This window comes from Mya arenaria, chromosome 10 (assembly GCF_026914265.1).
Source record: "Mya arenaria isolate MELC-2E11 chromosome 10, ASM2691426v1".
Taxonomy (NCBI): domain Eukaryota; kingdom Metazoa; phylum Mollusca; class Bivalvia; order Myida; family Myidae; genus Mya; species Mya arenaria.
This window is the reverse complement of record NC_069131.1, coordinates 24,938,921-24,961,724: the sequence shown is the minus strand read 5'-3', so window position 1 is coordinate 24,961,724 and position 22,804 is coordinate 24,938,921. Positions and strand designations below refer to the sequence as shown.

Here is a 22,804-nt window from a genome sequence, read left to right as displayed (position 1 = left end):
AAGGTCACAGATGACATGCTTGCCTCATAACCACCAGTATCTGTAGACGACTGTCAATGTGAAGGTCACAGATAATTTGTCTGCCTCATACTGTAACAACCAGTATTTGAAGATGACCCCTGCCCATGTGAAGGTCACAGATAATATGCCTGCCTCATAACCACCAATCCTTGTAGATAACCCCAGCCAAAGTGAACTTCACAGGGAACTTGCCTGCCTCATAACCACCAATATTTGTAGATTACCCCTGTCCATATAAAGGTCGCAGGGAACTTGCCTGCCTTATAACCACTAATATTTGTAGATTACCCCAGTCAATGTGATGGTCACAGGGAACTTGCCTGCCTAGTAACCACCAATATTTGTAGATGACCCCTGTCCATGTAAAGGTCACAGGGAACTTGCCTGCCTCATAACCACTAATATTTGTAGATGACCACTGTCCATGTGAAGGTCACAGGAAACTTGCCTGCCTCATAACCACCAATATCTGTAGATTACCCCAGTCAATGTGAAGGTCACAGGGAACTTGCCTGCCTCATAACCACCAATATTTGTAGATGACCACTGTCCATGTGAAGGTCACAGGGAACTTGCCTGCCTCATAACTACTAATATTTGTAGATGACCACTGTCCATGTGAAGGTCACAGGGAACTTGCCTGCCTCATAACCACCAATATCTGTAGATTACCCCAGTCAATGTGAAGGTCACAGGGAACTTGCCTGCCTCATAACCACCAATATTTGTAGATGACCACTGTCCATGTGAAGGTCACAGGGAACTCGCCTGCCTCATAACCACCAATATCTGTAGATTACCCCAGTCAATGTGAAGGTCACAGGGAACTTGCCTGCCTCATAACCACCAATATCTGTAGATTACCCCAGTCAATGTGAAGGTCACAGGGAACTTGCCTGCCTCATAACCACTAATATTTGTAGATGACCACTGTCCATGTGAAGGTCACAGGGAACTTGCCTGCCCCATAACCACCAATATTTGTAGATTACCCCTGTCAATGTGAAGGTCACAGGGAACTTGCCTGCCTCATAACCACTAATATTTGTAGATGACCACTGTCTATGTGAAGGTCACAGGGAACTTGCCTGCCTCATAACCACCAATATTTGTAGATTACCCAAGTCAATGTGAAGGTCACAGGGAACTTGCCTGCCTAGTAACCACCAATATTTGTAGATGACCCCTGTCCATGTGAAGGTCACAGGGAACTTGCCTGCCTCATAACCACCAATATTTGTAGATTACCCAAGTCAATGTGAAGGTCACAGGGAACTTGCCTGCCTAGTAACCACCAATAATTGAATATGACCCCTGCAAATATGACAGTCACAGAAAATACCTGCCTCATAACCACCAGTATTTGTAGATTACCTCTGCCAATGTAAAAGTTCACACATTACTTGCCTAACTCATAGCCACCAGTATTTGTAAATGACCCCTACCAATGTGAAGTTCAAAAGGCCAACCGTTTATCCTCGTTTTCAGAAATCTGATTAAGAACTACATGAAATTTATATAGTTAAAACATAAAATCATTAATCTTTCTACACATGTAGGTCACTTACATGAGTCTACTATTGACCTTTCATTTATTATAGGTCACTAGGTGAAAGGTTGAATACAGTACCTTATTTTGTGAAAAGTGACTGAGCCAATGTAATAATGAAAAGGTGAAAAGGGTTTATCATATGAACATTGATCTCAAAGATGACCCCTGTTAAATTTGGGGTAAGGAAGTTGAAGTCGGCCATTATGAAGCAGCTTGCAAAGCGTGGCAAACATGCATAATATGTTGTCCTGTCCTCCACCACTCGTGAAATATATCTTTTGGTGTTCATTCGGTGAAATGTTTTATGATCTTACACTAAAACATTCAATTATCCTCTATTCAATATTCATCCACCTGTTTAAGCATTGAAAAATAAAAACGCTCACACGTGGTAACAATAAACAATGCCTTTACTCAGAGATACAAACATGACTTGTAGCATGATTATATATGGTACATTCAATGTACATCAACAACCAGTCATAAAGTCACTAACAAGTCTTAAGGTATCAATTAATACAATACAATTTGATTAAACAAATATTATACAATACTTAATAATAATGACTTTCATTCAAAAGCATTTACAAGTTAACAACATTGCCGTCAATCATACCTGTACAAAGATTTCTAAATAAATAGTGAATGAAAAAAATTGAAGATCTTCAAAAGTGGCAGGCAAGAAAGGTTCTATCAGTTTCTTTATATAATGTCATTAAAGCTGCACTCTCACAGATTGACCGTTTCGGCAACTTTTTATTCTTTGAACTTTGAATCCACCATTTTGGCATAAATGTCTGGAAACCAGTGATTTAAGACTGCTGACAAAAGATCAGATGGCAAGTTTTCATATAAATTTACCTTCAAAAATTAAAATTTATAAAACAAAATCATCTTTTCTTAAAGCGTTAGGAACGCTTTTAGCCATAAAACATTAAATTTCAAACATAATATAAACACTGTGATGTGATCTTTTGACAGAAGTCTTATACCACTGGTTTCCAGACTTTTACACAAAAATTAGTCCATTCCAAGACAAAAAATAAAAAGTTGCCCAACAGTCAATCGGTGAGAATGCAGCTTCAAGCACCATGTCTCAGTCATCCCCTCTAGTAGCATATTCAATGCAAAACTTCCTTATTTGTACTAACTTCTGCAGCAAATTTTATAAAACTGGATAACTCTTTTGTTTGGGTTAAAGTTAGCCAAAATGTTCATTGATTGGTCAGTATTTATCTAATAATTAGTATCGACCAATCAAATACTTTAAATGTGTAAATCTGCCAAAAGGTAACCTGTGGACAACTTATCAAGGTCTTATACAATTGGCTGCTGGCGTTTTTCCTATGTGTCCTTTATTAAATAAAACATACCAAGTTTGACTGAAAATAGGGGATTTAGTTAGGGTCTCTCCTCAACTTGAAACAGACCTCACAAATATTATAAAATGAAACATACCAAGTCTGATTAAAAATAGGGGATTTAGTTAGGGTCCCCTACAACTTGAAACAGACCTTACAAATATTATAAAATGAAACATACCAAGTCTGATTAAAAATAGGGGATTTAGTTAGGGTCCCCTACAACTTGAAACAGACCTTACAAATATTAAATGAAACATACCAAGTTTGATTGAATATAGTGGATTTTGCTAGGGCCTCCCCATAACTTGAATAAGACGCTACAAATGGATTATAAAATTATTTTTATATGAAAATAAGTCCTTGTTAGTGTATTTTAGAAGCTTTAAATTGCATCAAAAGCATGTTAGTTTATAATAAATCATTTTAGCTTGATTTTAAAGAAAGCTGTAAGATGGTATGAATCTCTCTCAAGTTGGTTTAATGGGTTGGGATCAAATCCATGATCTCTGGTGGGAGAAGCCAACACCTTTACCATTAAACAGCTCTCAAAGCCAGAGTTATTGCCCTTGTTACAAATGTTCGCATTGCGTCTGGCAACATGTGAATGAAGTTTCATGTGAATGTCTAGTCATACAGTATTTTAAGGCTTTGAAGATTGTGTTAGTGTAATAAGAGGAGAAAAAATGTTACATCTAACTATTAAATGTCAATCATCCGGCACATTCATTTTGATTAAAAATAAAAAAAGTACACCAATAAATTAAAATCTATAACAAACCCTTCATGATTAAACAAAGTACCCCGTAACTTGAAGCTTAACAATATATGTAACATGCAGATCAACTACACCCCACTCCATTTTATTTATACAAATAAAAGCATTATGCACTAAACAATATCTTTAAATATGCACTTCATATCACAAAGCTATCAAAAACAATACTTAGAATAATAAACAAACATGACACTTAATTGTTTGATAACCATAACTTAGTAATCATGATTTATAATGACAACTATAGCTAAGTAATAATCATTTATTAATCATGATTTATAATGACATAACCATAGCTTAGTTATAATACTAATTCAAAATTTATAATGACATAACTGTAGCATAGTAATACTCATGATTTATGACATAACCATGGCTTAGTAATAATGATAAATAATGATTTATAATGACATAACCATATCTTAGTAATCATTATTAATCCCGATTTATATTGACATTATCATAGCTTAGTTATAATCATTACTAATCATGATTTTTAATGACACAACCATAGCTAGGTAATAATCATTTACTAATCATGATTTATAATGCCTTAACTGTAGCTTAGTAATACTCATGATTTAATCATGATTTATGACATAACCATGGCTTAGTAATCATGATTAATAATGATTTATAATGACATAATCATAGCTAAGTAATCATTATAAATCCTGATTTATAATAATGACATAACCATAGCTAAGTAATCATGATTTATAATGACATAATCATAGCTAAGTAATCATTATAAATCAGGATTTATAATGACATAACCATAGCTAAGTAATCATGATTTATAATGACATAAACATAGCTTAGTAATCATTATTAATCATGATTTATAATGACATAACCATAGCTAAGTAATCATGATTTATAATGACATAAACATAGCTTAGTAATCATTATTAATCATGATTTATAATGACATAACCATAGCTAAGTAATCATGATTTATAATGACATAAACATAGCTTAGTATCATTATTAATCATGATTTATAATGACATAATCATAGCTTAGTAATCATTATTAATCATGATTTATAATGACAACCATAGCTAAGTAATCATGATTTATAATGACATAAACATAGCTTAGTAATCATTATTAATCATGATTTATAATGACATAATCATAGCTAAGTAATCATGATTTATAATGACATAATCATAGCTTAGTAATCATTGTTAATCATGATTTATAATGAATAATCATAGCTTACGTAGTTATCATTATTAATCAATGATTTGATCTTGTTGATGGATATATCAATGATAATAAAACTTGAACAATGAAAGCATTTTACAAACAGTACAAGACGCTTAATAGAATTATTATGATATTCAAAAGTCCATGAACGTAGGAACAACATGCATATAACTATATAATCTATTATTTTTTTTCATAATAAACACACCTTACAGAATATATATATATATTTTATCAATTCAGTAAATTAAATCATGTAATAAAGGGTTTTAGCCACGATTTAAAAAGGACAGGGTGCTGCAGAAGAGGGACAGGGTGTTAAGGCAGAAAATAGCGCATTGTATAAGGCTGTGAAGAACTTGATCATTATGAATTGGACAACAAAAATTAGAAATGGTGTTTATTTTAAGTCATAAAAGGTTTAAGTGCCAAAATATGTACAGTTTTTATGTAAATATAATCTTGCTCTAATTTTTAATTCAAAGAAATTCTTCATTCTATGAAGGCAGAAGAGTGCCCATGTTCGTCTCCGTAAGGGCAGAATGGTGCTTCCAGAAAAAGTCATATTTGTGTAAACCAATTGAAATCAGATTGAACCAAGTAATTACTCATGCTTGTGATTTTATTCAATTTCCAATTTTATTGAGTGTTCAACATTATCTTTTGATACCAATAGGATGGCAGTATTTTTCAAATGTGCTGTACAATTATTTTGTTAAATCAGCCATCAGTCATTATTGATTTAATCAGGTGAGTCAAGAGATTAAAACAGAGGCTGGGTCCGTAGACAAATCAAGTATAGTTGGTTAATAGTGTGTACTGTGCTGGGCCTTACCACATTTAGTGGTCAGCTTTATATCTTGTCCAATGAAAAGGCAATATTTTTCAAGTTTAATAATACATTTATTTCTGTAAATCAGCTGTTACCTTTAATTGATTTTAATCAGGTGAAGCAATAGAAATAAGCATTGGCTGGCCGAGTTACTGGGTGGTGTACACAATATAATGTAGACAGCTAAACAACTTTGTTTGTAAAAATTGTTTGTAGGTACTAACATAAAATGAATGTGACTGCATATACTATATTTAACCATTACTTAAATTGGTGAATGCATATTAACAAACTCTAACCAATATTTAATACTTACTTAATAAAAGTTTGGACAAAAACTGATGAATCAGGTTAGATCAGATAATTATTAATACACCCTTGAAATCAGTTTAATCATTATTTTCACTTGAAAAGTATAAGTTGCTTTAAAGCAAAATTGTACCACCTAATCCTCTTAATAATAAATACAATGTCTATAATCAAAATACAATTCTAGAAAGAAAAAAAAAAGATGAAAAAACTTCTTTCTACAACACGGACTAAATAGATCTGATAAAGTTCTGTATGTAACACACAATGTTATAATGTAAATTTAACATCACTGCCCATTTTCAAATTTTCGGTTTTCTGATAATCTATTTCCGCGTACGAGACTGTCCCTTGTGTTATGTCATCATTGGACGAGGTATGCCTACTTTTTACACGAGGAGATTTATCATGGACGTTTTCCTTGGAATTGTTCAACTCAAGATCAGCATAATGAAGCTCATTTGAGGTTTTACTTGCCACTTCATTTAAATGCTGCTGAGACGTACACTTTGTCTGACTTTTCTGTCCCAGTTTATCAGCAGGAAAAGACATTTCTTCATACTGTGTCAGATCTGAAAAACTGTGCCGACTTGGGTGACCTGAATCTTGTAGAAGTTCAGAAACGTTCGGCACTTTCTCAAACACGGGAATATTCATACACGGCATACTTTTCTGCTTGTGTAATTCCAGTACGGAAACCAAAGGCTCTAAGCTACTTGTATTTTGCCCAGGTCCTCTTAAACCGTTCCCAGATTTTCCGTACTGAGTCGACATTACAGCAGGACCACTTGGGTGTCTCGTTCTTCCAGAAATCTGAATTTCGCCACTAGTACGCGGACTTTTGCTGGGTCCTGTAGGAACACTAGTCTGCCTGGAAACTCCGGCTACGTGAACATTCCCCTGACTCCCGTTTCCAAAATTTCTCCCAGGCATACTCCCCCTTAATACATCACTATCCTTGACAACCCCAGGGGAGGACCTTCTACCCCCAAGTGGAGGTTTCATCGGAGACCCTACACTACATTGTAAGCCTGATGCCCCCTCACCAGTGTCGTCTGCTATAAAGCTTACAGTATTATCAGGGACGGGTAATTCACCGATGAAACTTCGTGCTGGGTCTGGCATCGGTATCTCGTCTTCACTCGTCATACTGTCCAACACTTTACGACTTCTGTCGCTATTGGAGCTAGAAGTGCTCCCTGACCTATGGTGCATCTTTGTGGTACATGGGTTTGAGATAGCTTTATCCTTTTCACTCAACACTTTCTCATAATCAATGTCACAGTAACCTTCATCCTGAATCGGCTGCCCTTCTGGAGCGACAGGCATTGTAGACTTAACGACCATCTGCCTATGAGCTTTATCTAGAGAATACAATTTTACAGAGCCTATACTTTCTTGTGAACTCTGAGAAGGTTTCCGCACTAATCCTGTCGAACTGTCTTGTGACAACTTTCTTACAGAGGACACACTTTCATGTGAGCTCTGTGAGCTCATTCTATGGAAGCCCATACTGTCTTGTGAACTTTTCCTTGTTGAATGAGCACTACTTATACTACTTTGGGAGGTCTGTCTATCAATTCCTGTTGTTACATCAATCAAGCTCTCCCCTCTTTGACCAAGGTCAATACTTTCAGAGTTGTTTCCACTTTGCTGAGAGACTGATCTGTAAAATTCAGTCTTTCCACCTTTCTGCTCAGTACTGGTATTGCTCCGTGCGCTACATGTAAAGGTTATCCCACTATCCACATCACTTTCCTTCCGTGTCAGTCTATCATTATCGCTTAAAGATCTTCCTTGATTAGAGCCACCTATCATTACCTTATTCGAAGCAGTATTAACAAATATTTCATCATCTTTACCAATGTCCTCAGCCACAACAGAATGAGCGATGTATGATTTCACACGTTGCGGAGTTGTAATACTTTCACTTTTTTCCTCCTTTCCGGCCCCTGTATCTTTATCAGAAGCTGGGTCAAAGTCCATGTAAGAGAAATCATCAGATGTTCCCTTCTTCTTAACTTTTGTAGGTGAACTCTCATTACTTCTTTCTTTTTCTTTCACTATTCTCAATGGCGATGCTTTCAAAGGGGCTGGGTCCGCCTCCATGTAATCAGAACTTGGTTTTAACATATCACTTTCACCTTTACCCGTTAATTGACTTTCAGAAGATTTCTTAGGCGTTTTTTCAACACCACCATTCTTGCTTCCATTTGAATCATCCAATGTTTTAACAGAACTTTCGCTATGCTTCCTTGTAGCAAAACCTTCACTTGATTTTCTAGAACTATTTGTCCTTTTGGGAGTCTGATTTTCACCACCTTTCCTACTAGCGTTACTAAGTCTTTCACTTTCATTCTTGTTTATAACGTGATCTGGGTTCCCTTGCTCGTTCACAAGTTTATCCTGTTCAACTTGTCCCGGAAAATCAATCTCACAATACTCTCTATCTGGAAACACCCTTCTAGGTTGCTCCATTCTAGCTTCAAGATTAGGTGACTTGGGACCGATTCTATCTCCAATTTTATCTGCTTTATCGATCCTCTCTACACCTTTATTAGCTACACTGTTCTTTACGCCACTTTTGCTGGTTCCACTGACTTTACTGTTATAAACACTTGTTGAGGTAGCTGGATCGCCAGGCAGATATTCAAGATAAACACCGTCATCTTTCTTCACTTCTGGTTGTGTTTTTTTGTTTGTAAACATTTTATTTGAGAAAAGATCATCATCCGGCATACTGGTATAGTCCAATTTCTTTTCTATCGTAGGACTGTGGCTTCTTGATGTTTTATTAGGGGGAGTAACTCCACCATGATTATTACCTTTTCGTAATCTAGATTCTAACCCTGGGGATTTAACCAATTCCTTTTCACTTTTTGAACTATATTTACGGCTTAAAGCCTTTTCCTTATCTGTATTGATTTTCTTGCGAACACATAAACCTTCATTTGTTTTACTCCTATGCTTTTCCTCGTGTCGGTACTTTCCGCCACCTTGGTAGTCATTAGTAGAATCGCTCATTCCAGCAGCCATTTCCGGACTAAAAATGGCTGAATCGTAAGATTTACTGTAACCATGTTGTACTTTAATGTTCGGTCGGGATTTTAAACCGTATTCCTGTGTCTTGTAGGAATTATCATCAAAAACAGTGACTCCGATTGGCATTGCTTTACTTGGCTTGAACTGTACATAACTCTCATCCTCTGATTCCTTTCCCGAGCTACTTGGAGATCTTTTATCATTCATTTTCAACCTTGTGGTAACTTTGAGGTGATTTTCTGAGGGTACATTTGGGGAAAGCGTTTTGTAGCCAGATTTCTGTATGGGTTTTCCAGAGGCCTTGACTATTTTTGTACTGCTATGGGATTTGTCATAAAGGTTATGGCCAACGGAGGAAGCGGGTGATGAGCCGAGGCTATGAGTTGAGGAGCTTGGTGAAACTCCTCGGGAAGTTGACTTAGGGGTGCCTATTGTCATATCTACATAACCAGTAATATTTGGCTGTGGGGACATCGCAGATTGAACATTTGGGGAGGGTGTCTTGCGTTTATCGAATCCCATGTCCATATATTCAGACGCGGGGAAGTTTTTTTTTGCATAAGAATCCTCATTAAGTTTTTTTAAAGAGTCATTTGAGGAATTTCGACTTGAGCTAGACATTTTCTCAATGGATTCCTGTGATCGACGTCTGCCTGACATATCTGTTGATGTGTTTCCAATTGATTCAAAGGAATCATTTCTCAAATTAGCAATCAAGTGCCGCATATTGCCTTTAGACCCCTGACCATAGCTGGATGATCTTGGCCTGTGGGGCTGGGTGACCTGTTTGCCGAAGCTTGATGCTCGGGGTCGACAGCCGTAACTATCACTCGAAGTTCTTGGACGAATGAAATCCATTTCCATAAAACTGTCTGAGTCTTCCGATTTCACTGAAGTACTTAAAGGACTCGATGCATAATATGAGCCATCTTGGTGACCTTGAATGTATGGAGGTCGCTTGTTGGTAATCAAATGAGGAGCACTGCTGCTTTTGCTGCTATCTCGTTGCTCCCTTCGGAGAAAATCCGGCTGCTGATGATACTTATAAGTGGGCTTGGTAACTGGGCGACTTCCTACAGAGTAAGCCCGTTTTGGAAAATCGCCCGATACTGAATCGGAATCAGAGAGGTAGCTGTATGCTTTCACTGGTTTAAGGCTTTCCATGGACATGGGGCTTTGACCAGAGGGCGACATCGGAAGGTACGCCTCACCACCTGTAATTAACATAGGGATTAAAAGTGATACTCGTATTTAAAATCACATGTATGACAAACATATATTTTGAGTGATAAACCGTTAACTACATTTTTAAATGTGTGTTTCCACAGCAACTGTCGTAACACAATGACAATGTATGGTGAAATTGAAGTATTTTTCTGCAAAAATGGTACCAGGGCTTCCGTTAAAGGAAGTTTGGAAGTATATTACTCACAAGAAATGGGTTTAAACTTCTTAAATTGATTCCTTGGAAGTACAAAAACTTCCATAGTTTTGAAGAAAACTTCCTAAGTTGAAAGCTTGGAAGTTCAAAATATCAAAACCTTTTGTCAATATCACTTTTAGTCACAATTTCAATCAGTTTAACTGTTTTTAAGTAAAATGAATTATTATAAGTTAAAGTTGCACATTATTTGTTTTAAGGCCAAATAAAAAAATAGGTATGTTTCAGGTTACCCGACCAACCCTATTTTTTCCCGCCAACCCTAACCTATTTTTCCCTGAAAAAAAATGTGATTTGGGTACGAAAAGCATTTGTTACGAAATGTATGTAGGTAAAGTTGACAATATTAGAGTTGGATTTCTGAATGTATTTACCGTACTTCACCTTAGAGTTCGGACACCTTAAAATAATTCATTTTTCGCTCTACGAATTCATAGAAAATAACCATTTTTACATTTTATTTACATGTATGGTAAACCTGCCTTTTTTCTTCATGTCTGCATTTTACCACTTATTAATTTATCCGTAGTTATCAATGGTTATTACGCCTATAAGTCACTGTAGCTCCTTCATCAAGATAATTAAAATCCCATTCAACACCATTTTATACATGCATTGATATGAATAAACACCTTTTATCGGCTTCAGATCAAACAGTCACATTGTTTGACGTCACATAACTCAGTTATACCCACGAGGATCTCATGGAGAGCATGGATATTGTTATGCAGGATTAATGCGTCTGGTGTTTTTTTATTGTAACTTAAGTATTGCATTTATAACTTTAATTCATCACATTTAATAGTTACCTGTATCATTGAATGTGTTGACTTTATTGTTTTCATGCCAAGAAATCCTATCCAATTTTCGATTAAGAAGGAAACCCCTGTATGCCAGCATATACCTGGATTTTAGCAGCATATGCATTATGTTCCATTCAGTGGTTTTGTGCTAAGGGTTAAAGGGCTGACTTGGTTCTCCATGAAATTTTTATCAGTTATCTGCTGTTACAGCTAATTTATTTCATTTAATGGCCATTACGACCAGCATGAAATTCAGGGGAGCAATAATTTTGGTCATTTTTCGGAAAAATCTTTCTATAGTGCATGATTCTTAGATTTAATGCTTCATCTCATTTTGTTTATTACGACACTTGTCAAAAATAAAAATAAAAATTCAATAATAGTTTATTATTAAGTATTGACATGATTTTCTTAACTATAAAAAGTATAATTATTAATTAACTAAGCTAAGCATTACATCTTTGATATTGTTTATGAACAATCTCCTTGATAACAATATTTAACTATCTAAACCACACTCTTGTTATTATGTTTAATTATGTTTAAAGATTGAAAACATCAAGTACAAATGTACTAACTATATTTCTTAGTTCCCCGACAGCTTAATATTTTCCTCACGCCGGCCAAATCCTAATAGCCTCTTATAGAACAATACCGTAATCAAGTCGTTTAATTTAACAACTTGAGTACGGTATTGTTCTATAAGAGGCTCTTAGGATTTGGCCGGCGTGAGGATGTTTTTTGAAACAAATAGATTCACAAACCCAGTCAAACTTATCAACTTCTGGCTCAAAATGTTATGACTCATGTATATTTAATAAAATGATACCGGGGAGTTGTTTATCTGTGGATGTCGAAAATCTGCTTAAAGGGGCTATACTCCGTATGATAAAATAGCTAAAAAAAAGAGAAAAATTTCGAAAACTGAAATAAACTTGGCATCGATGTGTACAATGCATTGAAACTTACTAACTGAAGAACCCGGTCTCCGACACATTTTTTTTTTACATTTTGGTACTTTTTTTTACAATTATGATAAAGTGTAACACAGTCCATTAGATAATTGTCCTGAGATTCGTTACAGAAGAAAACTTTTTTGGTGCGAATCTGGTGTACAGTCCCTTTAAGGGTTCATTGTACTTTGCGCTCATTATAAATAGATAAATGAAGGGTCTTCGCATTGATACAAAAAGCTTAGTTCCTTCATTCACAGCAACATATAGTTGATTAACGCAAGATTAGCAAGTTATATGATAGTTAGTAGAAGGAATAGTAGTAGCTGTTGTTGTAGAAGTGGCAACAACAACAACAACAATTCAGCAGGAGCGGCAGTAGTTTTAGGGGTATCATCATTATCATCATCATCATCATCATCATCATCATCATCATCATCATCATCATCATCATCGGTGGTGGTGGTGGTGGTGGTTGTGGTGGTGCTGACAGTGGTGTTGTGGCGGTGGTGTTGACATTGGCAATAGCAGAAGCAGTAGTGGTAGTATCAACAACAATAGCTGCAGCATTACCACCTGTATTACTAAGACTTAAGAGCACACGTATTAAATGACCAACATAGTTGGTTCTGTTCGGTGGGGTTAAATACCTATTTACAGTAACGATCGTTCTGAGTCATGTTATTATTGGGGGGGGGTCAATATTTTACAGAAAAGGAGTCACTCAAGGATAGTGACCATTGTCGTGAGTTTATGTCGGTCAAAATATGTTCTTTCACAGGTCACGGTATGAAGACAATGCCAGATGAACACAAAACTAAGCAATTTTTTAGATTGAAACATTGCAAAAACAAATCCCAATCAGTTATACGAAAATGCATTTTAACCGCCTCAGAATGTGTTCATGATAATATGAACAAAACTGAAGTAAATTTAACATTCGGAGATTCAGTTTCGCCAATGTGATATATTTTTTCAAGTTTCGTTTGTATAATAATAAGTTTTACTAAATTAAGTACTCTGTAATTATGTCTAACACGTGATACTTCTTCACGTCTTTCTGGGCAAAATTTAATACATTCTTCCAAATCTTGACCCAAACTACAGCAACTCCCTAGATATGAAAACATGATTAAACACATGGTCAGATTCTCGGTCAATTAGGGGTTAATGTGTAGCTGAAATTGGCTCTTGTGTAGAAATGAAAAGTGGAAAAATTGGCTGGTATTTCTTGGCATGATTGATGTTTCAATGAGTATTACTGTGAGATTATTGCTTCATAAAGTCTATATTAAAAGTGTGATACAAGTTTCAAAGTTAATTGGCGGATCGTTTTACAAACATGTTATGTCTGTGTTTTCTTAATCTCTGCATTGCCCTTGTTGTTTCTTTAATCCTCCATTAAATATATTACACATCCTTTTCACCAGGCAATAAATCGTTTAGGATGGGATAACTAACTTATCACAGTGATGTATACGGTTAGGTAATCTAGCCAGGCATTGTAACGATAAAGATCAATAATTTTTGTCTGTGCGACTTAGTAACTGTAAAAGTTCAGTCAATGTCCTTTGGGTGTCCGAAAATTCGGTACCTAAAATAAATTATTTTTGAAAATAATAATGGATGTCCGAATTTATAGAATGGCCGAACTCTTAAGGTGAATTACGTTTGTGCTTGTGTGGCAGGTATGTTTCAATTCTTGAACTATATTTTCTTGTCAGATACAAATGTGTCAGATACTGACTTTCGGATTGATATGTCAGACTTAAGTGTGCAATTTTGGCAATAAAACCTGCATGCTACTTGTTCTTCAAACCTGAACCCCCAGGTCCTCTTGACAGCATTGAGGTTTCCTTGGCTGATGGCTTATATTGTAAATTTGCTGTCCCACTCTTCATGTAATTATGTTTCAGGGAGGTTAGTATTCTACAGAGGGTGATTGAAAGCAAACGGGTGCATAAAGAAAAGTAAAGCCGTTCCTGGAAAGTCTTAAATAATAGCAGAGTGGTGTACCATAACTTAGTTGAAATCCAACCATCATTGTCAAAAGTATTTAACCAGACAAATAAAGAATGTTTCCTTTGAAGCATGTAACATGTTTAAAAACTACTGATAAACCTGAAAATTGATGACTTTTATTTTTGTTACTTTCTGAGTCAACAGTTACTGAAATCAATATATCAAAAAAAAAAAATATTCCGACCTACCTACCCTATTTTTTTTAGCAGTGTTACCTGAAACACACCTATTTTTTTATTTGGCCTAATATACTTGTTGAAAAATAGTTGAAAAATAGATTGTATTCGGGAGACTTAAACTTCCACATTTCAGTGTAAAACTTCCAGAATTGATTGACAGGAAGTTCATACTTCCAGTTTCAAATTCTTAATGGAAGCCCTGTGGTACGATCAGCCAAAAAAAATCATCTTTTTATAAAAAATATTTCATATTTAAAAACAAAGTGCATTTAGGTTATATGGGAACAAACTCCAATATAAATATCTCAGAAAATCGTAAAAATTGAGTTTCAGAAACACAGAACAAGATAGCTTCATTCGTAATGTCCATTGTTGTCTTTCAGTTACACAAGGGGCATCAATTGACAATAATGTGCCAGACTATTTGCCCTGCTATGAATATAATTAACTCTGGAGACATACATACCTAGTTTTATACAAATATCTAATAAAAAAAAATATCAAGGATTTAGTCTTAAAATTGCACAAAAACGATAGTGTGCCGATTGTTCAGAACTTTATTAAGGTTAACAACATGATTAACGAGATTATTGTAAACTTTTCAACATGAAATATTTGATGATGTGCTCAATATTTAAATTTAAAAAGTACAGCTGAAGCAGATGTCTCAAATCTTGCTAGAAATACAGCAGATCAAAAGTGTATCCATTAAACTTCCAGAGCAGTAAGGATATCAACGGTAACAACGATGACAATAACAACTTTCAAAAAGTTCTGAGCAAGTGACCCAACAAATGGTGGTCAGTTAGGAGCAATCAACCGGTTTAAGTCAGATAACAGTGACCTTTATACAGTGAAAACCCGTTGGCTCGATCCAGTTTGAGCAAATTCAAACAAGAATATTGAGCCAAGAGGGAATGCTTTCATGAAGGGAACAAGGTTATGTTTTTGCCGAACGTGCTGGAGTCTTTCGAAAATTCAATGTGACATCCAATATGGCTTCGACGACACCAATGCTATCAAAATACCCAAACTTCATTCCTTTGAAAAAAAGACATGGTAAGTAACTTCATAACAGTCAACTTACTACCGCTCTCCTTGACTGTGGCCAGAGGTTGACCAGTGGGTATCATATCCATGTACCCTGGCTCCTTGGGCCTGATGGGGATAGGGGCCGTCATGCGTGGGGTCTTATTGCCTTCCATTATCATATAGCCCGGGCCTAGGTCTGTGGGAGCTAAAATAAAACGTGAAGCTTGATTATTATTTTTTGCACTCGTTTTTCAAGCCAACACGTCAAGTGAACTCGTTTATTCTTGCATATTCATGTACAACATGAACTAGAAGCGCCGCAATGCGACGAAACCAGGTTTTTGTTATGGGCAATCAGAAATTATAGCCAATTAATTTGTTGTATGAGCAAGTTCAATCTGCAGCTTCATATAAGCTATATTCACACTAAGATTCATCACTATCCATCAATTCTAACTAAGTTGTTGGGCAGAAAAACATTTTTCAATTTTTAGGAACAGTGACCTTGACCCCACCTCCCAAGCTAGCTCTTCACATAAGCTACCTTCACTCTAAGTTTCATCAATATCTATCAAATGAATGCTAACTAAAGTTATTGGGCAGAAACCATTTTTCTATTTTTAGTAACAGTGACCTTGACCCCACCCCCCTCAAAAGAAATTCCAAGCTTGCTCTTCACATAAGCTACTAGTACCTACACACAAAATTTCGTCAATATCTATCAATCCTAACTTAAGTTATTGGGCAGAAACCATTTTTCTATTTTTAGTAACAGTGACCTTGACCTTAGCTCCAACCCCCTCAAAAGCAATCCCAAGCTAGCTCTGTACATAAGCTACCTACACACCAAGTTTTATCAATATCTATCAATGCTAACTAAAGTTATTGGGCGGACACCATTTTTCTATTTTAAGTAATAGTGACCTTGACCTTAGCCCCTCCCCACTCAAAAGCAATCCCAAGCTAGCTCTTCATATAAGCAACTTACACACCAAGTTTCGTCAATATCTATCAATCCTAACTTAAGTTATTGGGCAGAAACCATTTTTCTATTTTTAGTAACAGTGAACTTGACCTTAGCTCCAACCCCCTCAAAAGCAATCCCAAGCTAGCTCTGTACATAAGCTACCTACACACCAAGTTTTATCAATATCTATCAATGCTAACTAAAGTTATTGGGCGGACACCATTTTTCTATTTTAAGTAATAGTGACCTTGACCTTAGCCCCTCCCCACTCAAAAGCAATCCCAAGCTAGCTCTTCATATAAGCAACTTACACACCAAGTTTTGTCAATATCTATCAATGCTAACTAAAGTTATTGGGCAGAAACCATTTTTCTATTTTTAATAACAGTGACCTTGACCTTAGCCCCACCCCCCTCAAAAGCAATCCCAAGCTAGCTCTTCCCATAAGCAACCTACACACACCAAGTTTCATCAATATCTATCAATGCTAACTAAAGTTATTGAACAGAAACCAATGTTTGATGCCCGCCCGCCCGCCAGCCCGTCCCCCCGCCTGCCCGCCCAACGACAACCTCATTCTAATAACCCGGTTTTCGTTGAAAACCTGGTCAAAAATGGAGGTAAATATTGAAGACAATGCTATTTAGAGGCTAAAATGAATTATAAAACATAAAATAGAGTGGAAACTTCCTAAGTCTTTTTTCGATTTTCTTATCTTTAATTATACACTTTTTGTATTTCGGTTATATAAAATGTTCATTATCTCTACGTATTTCCCAGGGTCCCAATGACTTTGAAATAGCAAGTGTTTACTGCATTACCATATTTAAAATATAATTATCATTATTAATTGATTTTAATGTATAATTTGTATCTGAGATTTTGATATCATGTATAATTCACATGCAAAGTAGCCCTTGTGTCAGAGGCCTAGTTGTAATGTGCACTCCACTTTTTCCGTTTAGCGCAGTGGTAAGCACACTCGCTTCTCACAAAGGCTTACAGGGTTCAATTCTCGGGCTGGGTGTATGAGTTTTGTTTGTGAACACCAAATCAGACAAATGGGTTTTTTCCTGGTACTCTGGCGTCCCCCCCACAAAACAAGACCAAAAGGAGTGCCATAGCATAAGCAAATATAATCTTCTTAAGGAGTTACTTAGCATAAGTAAAAATAACTGTCTTGAGGAGTTACTTAGCATAAGTAAATATAACTGTCTTGCGGAGTTACTTAGCATAAGAAAATACAACTTTCTTTAAGAGTTACTTGGTATAAGTAAATATAACTTTCTTTGTTACTTAGCATAAATGAAGATAACTTTCTTGGGAAGTTACTTAGCATAAGCAAATATAAATTTCTTTAGGAGTTACTTAGCATAAGTAGATACAACTTTCTTGGGAGTTACTTAGCATAAATAAAGATAACTTTCATGAGGAGATACTTAGCATAAGTAAATATAACTTTCTTGAGAAGTTACTTAGCATAAGTCAATATAACTTTCTTGAGAAGTTTGATAGCATAAGTAAATATAACTTTCTTCACAATTGTTCTAAAATAAATAAAGCTTAAACTACCATGCCAGACATATGATAAACTAGGTCTTCAATTATGCTCAAACTCTGGACCAACTAGTTAAGGCCACTATAACCCAAAAACAACGTTCAACTTACTTCTCTGTCCAGGCGTCATATCAATGTAACCACTCCCTGCTGCTGTGACAGGTGGCGCCATGCTGACATATCCGCTCTTGTCTGGTGGAGCGTGACCAGAGGGGGGTGGGGTCCGGCTCATATAACTATCGTTACCCGGGCTGCTAACGCCGCTACCAGGCTTCATGTCCATGTACCAGTCCCCTTTACCGGTAGAGTCTTGGCCTTCCGAGCCAGCTGAAGCTGAAATAAAGACAGACAGGTTGGATGTTAAATTGTTCATCATTTTCAACAAAATTCACAAAAATACAATAATCATGCACCTCCTACGATTTTCAACAATGACCACTTATGACAATGCCTTAGAATTAAAATATTTGCTGTATAAAACGGCTCAAATAAAGAAATGAGAAAATGTTATAAAAATTATTCCTGAAATATAACTGTACCTGGCCTTTCTAAATGCCTGGTTGGAGATGGGGTCATTGACCTTTGACCTGAGCCTGGGGTCATTGCCAAATAGTCACTATTTCCAGTCGGTGGTGGAGGGGTCAGTGTTCGAATCTTGTGACCTTGACCATGTCCATGAGCCTGACCTTGGGATGCTGGCTGACCGGGGGTCATCGACAAATAATCATCATAGAAGGCGGTTTGACCTTGCTTCATTTCCAGTGTCTTAACTGGTGGTGTAGGTGACCTTGACCTTGACCTTTGAACCGGGCTGGCCTGCCCTGGGCTCATAGGTAGATAGTCATCATTGCTACTGGATGGATCGTCGTAATCTTCTAAACTGTTGGACAATAAGACAAAAAAATCTATATATTCAGTATTATGAAGTTATTCAGACATCAATGTGTATACATGGATTTTAGCTAAAGAGTATAATAGGAGGGTAGAGTTTTAGCCATGATATAAAAAGGACAGGGTGCTGCAGAAAAGGGGCAGGGTGCTGCAGAAAAGGGGCAGGGTGCTGCAGAAAAGGGGCAGGGTGCTAAGGGAGAAAAGGGCACATTCAATCAGGCTATGAAGGACTTAATATTAAAAATTGGGCAGAAAATGTTAGAAATTGAGTTTAATTGAAGTCAAATTAGGTTTCAACTGCCAGATATGTGAAATGTTATGTATTTATAATCTTATTATAATTTTTAATTTAAACAAAAGAAATATATTTGACAGTCTGGAGCAATTAATTCTATGAAGGCAGAATGGTACCAATGCTGGTCTCCACGAGGGCAGAAGGACGCTACTAAAACAGGACAGGGTGCAGCAGCCTTCCATAACCCTAAAGCTAAACCCCTTTAGAAGGGTGCTGCACCCTGTCTATAGCACTCCTCCGCCGTCATGGGGACCAGCACTGGCACGCTTCTCTCTTCATTAGGATTAAATGCTCAAGACTGTCAAATATTATTTTTTTATTAATTAAAACTTATATGACTACATATTCATTCAATCTTAGCACCCTTGTCCTTTTCTGCAGCACCCTGCCCTTTTTAAACACCTAAAATCCTTTACCAAAACATTCAAAGTTAAGAGACAGAATTCACATTTGAATTCTAACTTGACCTATACTATACACCAAACTAACAACATTACATAGGCTTCGTTTACAAGCACTGTCTCCATTTCCATGCAAAAGTTTGGAATGACGAAGGACCCATCGTTGAAAAGTTTTCAGTGTTGTTAAAGTTAAACACTTCATCCCTTAACTTTTGAAGGTGAAATAGCTTACGATGTGCTCATATATTTCAATTAAACAACTACAGCTGAAACTGTTGTTTTAAAGCCTGTATTACTGCATGTCACAAGTGTGTTTATGAATCTACCATTGAAAATGAGCAACAATTATGCCAACAACATTATTAATTTGAACAAAGTTCTGAACAATTGGCCAATTTTCTTTTTAATAATCCTAGAAAATGAATATTTAGTTGGCAAAATTGTTGATTGTTGTAAATACTGGTTATTAAAAGCTCTTTTTAGTTGGTACCTTAACAGACAATACCAGGCATGTTTTTTTATCATAATTTTGATATTTAATCAAATACCATGTAAATATACCCCCACACTTTTTGTTTGATTTTCTAGACATAAACTTTGAGGTGTACTTCAAATTTCAAACAAATTTCAAAGAGCAACAATCCTGCAGTCACAAATGCCTTACACAAAAGATCCGTCCGGCATGGCACGCTCTATATTCTCGTAGGAGGATAGACCGTGGGCCAGTTCTGAGTGTCGACTAGTGTGGGAGGTGTGAGAAGTACGGGAATTCGTGCTGTCAGATCGTAGCCGCATTTCTTCTAACAGCGACGTGTCAAATGGGCTGAAATATAGTAAGGAGAAAATTATTCGGGAGCACAAAATGCAATAAGTCAGGGATGTATTTCACCTGGCAGCTGCAGGGCTAATAAACATTTTGGCGATAGTTTTTGGGGGAAGGGCACTTTCCCCTTCAAATGGGGGTCAAAAAGATTGAAGCACCATTCTGCAGAAGCAAACCTGACCTTTCAGAAGCCCTCTTTTATTTGAAGAAAACTGGAGTGTCAATACTAACATTAAATAAGGTACCAATCAAAAGCAATCAGTGAACCTTTTTAATCAGTTAAAAACAAATTGGTCCCTGGAATCATGAGATTCGCGGAAATCCACAAATCTGCAGACAAATCACATCCCTGAATGTGAGCTTATGTCGGCAATCAAAGACATGGTACGGTAAGGCCTAAAATAAAAATACACTTGGTTCGGGTTACCCGACCCACCGGCGCCGACCCTACCGTTTTTATAGTCAGTTTGAAAAATAAATGAAAATCTTTTCTTTTTTTTGGTTTTTAAATATGGAGTTTAAAACCTTAAATGCTTATACAGGAGATAACTTTAACACTATTCTCCAATGATGAAAATGACATTCTTAAATAAAGCCTAATAAAAAAATAATATAATAATAAATAAAAAGCCTACCTACCCTACCTATTTTTGAAAAGGATGTAACCCTGACCAAACAATTTATTTTTTTAGGCCTAACGGCAGCCTCGTTGTAAATGAGACTGTTCATTGACTGTAATTGTTAGTGCAACAATTAGTATGTCTGTCATTAAGTTATTGATATATTAAATGATCGCAGGTTAAAACAATTTCAATGTCAACTAACATGTTATTTTTAAAGTAATGTATATTTTGAAAATAATACAGCTCTGTTAGTTATAACCATGAATGTTAAAATAAATATGTCAGTGATTTTTTCAGCCAGGAATCAAGTTTAAAAATCAGTTGCCAGTCTAACAATATAACTCCCACTTCAAGAGAGTTGCCAGTCTAACCATATAACTCCGAATTCAAGCAAGTTGCCAGTCTAAGTTAACAATAAAATTCCGAATTCAAGACAGTTGCCAGTCTTAACATATAACTCAGAATTCAAGAAAGTTGCCAGTCTAACCATATAACTCCGAATTCAAGACAGTTGCCAGTCTAAACATATAACTCAGAATTCAAGAAAGTTGCCAGTCTAACCATATAACTCCAAATTCAAGCCAGTTGCCAGTCTAACTATATAACTCCCAGTTCAAAGAAGTTGCCAGTTTATTCAGTTAACTGCCAGATATTTTTTTATGACTTTTGTTGTCTTCCAAAAGTAACAATGGGGTTAATCGCAAAATATATCAAACCACTATATTTTTGCATGTGACCTATTGGCATTACATAGTGCCACCATAATGGGAAACAGATTATGAGGTCGCTGTTTGCCAAAATGTGTTTAAAACATTTTCAAACACGACAGTTGTTTTGGAAACAAAATCAGATGTCTCCCCCAAGCTTGTCTGATTCTGTTCCACTACATTTGACGTTGGGAGATATGGGTCATATTATGGGTGTTGTGTCAATAAACTGAACATTGGACACACGAGAATCACTGAAACAGAGATGAATATGTACAGACAATTTCATGAAAATCTTCAAGGAGTTTCGAAGATGCGCAGTTGACACAAAATCAATGACTTTATCCTATGACCTTAAAATGTGACTTTGACCTTGAACCGCATGCCTGGAAAGTGAGTTCTGCACTCAGCCAAGATGTGGTGAATATTTGACCAAAGTTTCATAAAAATCTTTCAAGATGTGTACCGAACACACAGCTGTCACATAAAGTATACACAAAACCTATGGCTAGAAGCTTTGACCTTGAACTTTGCCCTTGACCTTCTGCCAGCGCCTGAAATCTGGGTTCTGCAAATTGTCTCGATTTTGGTGAACATTTGACCAGAGTTTAATGAAAAAAAATTGTGGTTAACAAATTTTGAGCAAACTTGAAATTTATGACTTGAAACATTGACATAAACTATGACCTTGAGCTGGCACACATGTGTTGAGGGTTCTGCATATAGTCTCGATGTTGTGAACATTTGAGCAAAGTTTCATAAAGAATTCAAGGGGTTTAAGAGACACAGAGCAGACACAAATATATGGCTTGAACCTTTGACCTAGAACTGAGCTCTGACCTTGACCTAGAACAGGCACAACTGGGATTAGGAGATATGGAGCAAGCACAAAAGTGTGACAGACAGACGGACACACAGACATCCATGCTTAAAACATATGTCTGCAAAGCATGGGGGGGAGATGTAATGTTTTAGTACTCGCCAACATCAATAGTTTACT

General features: G+C 36.3%; 1 protein-coding gene across 1 annotated transcript in view; it reads right to left on the bottom strand.

Moving 5' to 3' along the window:
* Positions 1-1,965: 1,965 nt before the first annotated feature.
* The window catches only part of LOC128205638 (uncharacterized), a 45,626-nt gene continuing 24,787 nt past the window's right edge, over positions 1,966-22,804 (bottom strand). The window contains exons 7-11 of the mRNA XM_052907443.1: positions 20,316-20,474; positions 18,604-18,944; positions 18,176-18,397; positions 15,596-15,745; positions 1,966-10,324 (exon numbers count right to left, since the gene is read on the bottom strand). Coding sequence (XP_052763403.1) covers positions 6,339-10,324; positions 15,596-15,745; positions 18,176-18,397; positions 18,604-18,944; positions 20,316-20,474 — 4,858 coding nt within the window. The 3' untranslated portion in view covers positions 1,966-6,338. The remainder of the gene's footprint in view (positions 10,325-15,595; positions 15,746-18,175; positions 18,398-18,603; positions 18,945-20,315; positions 20,475-22,804) is intronic.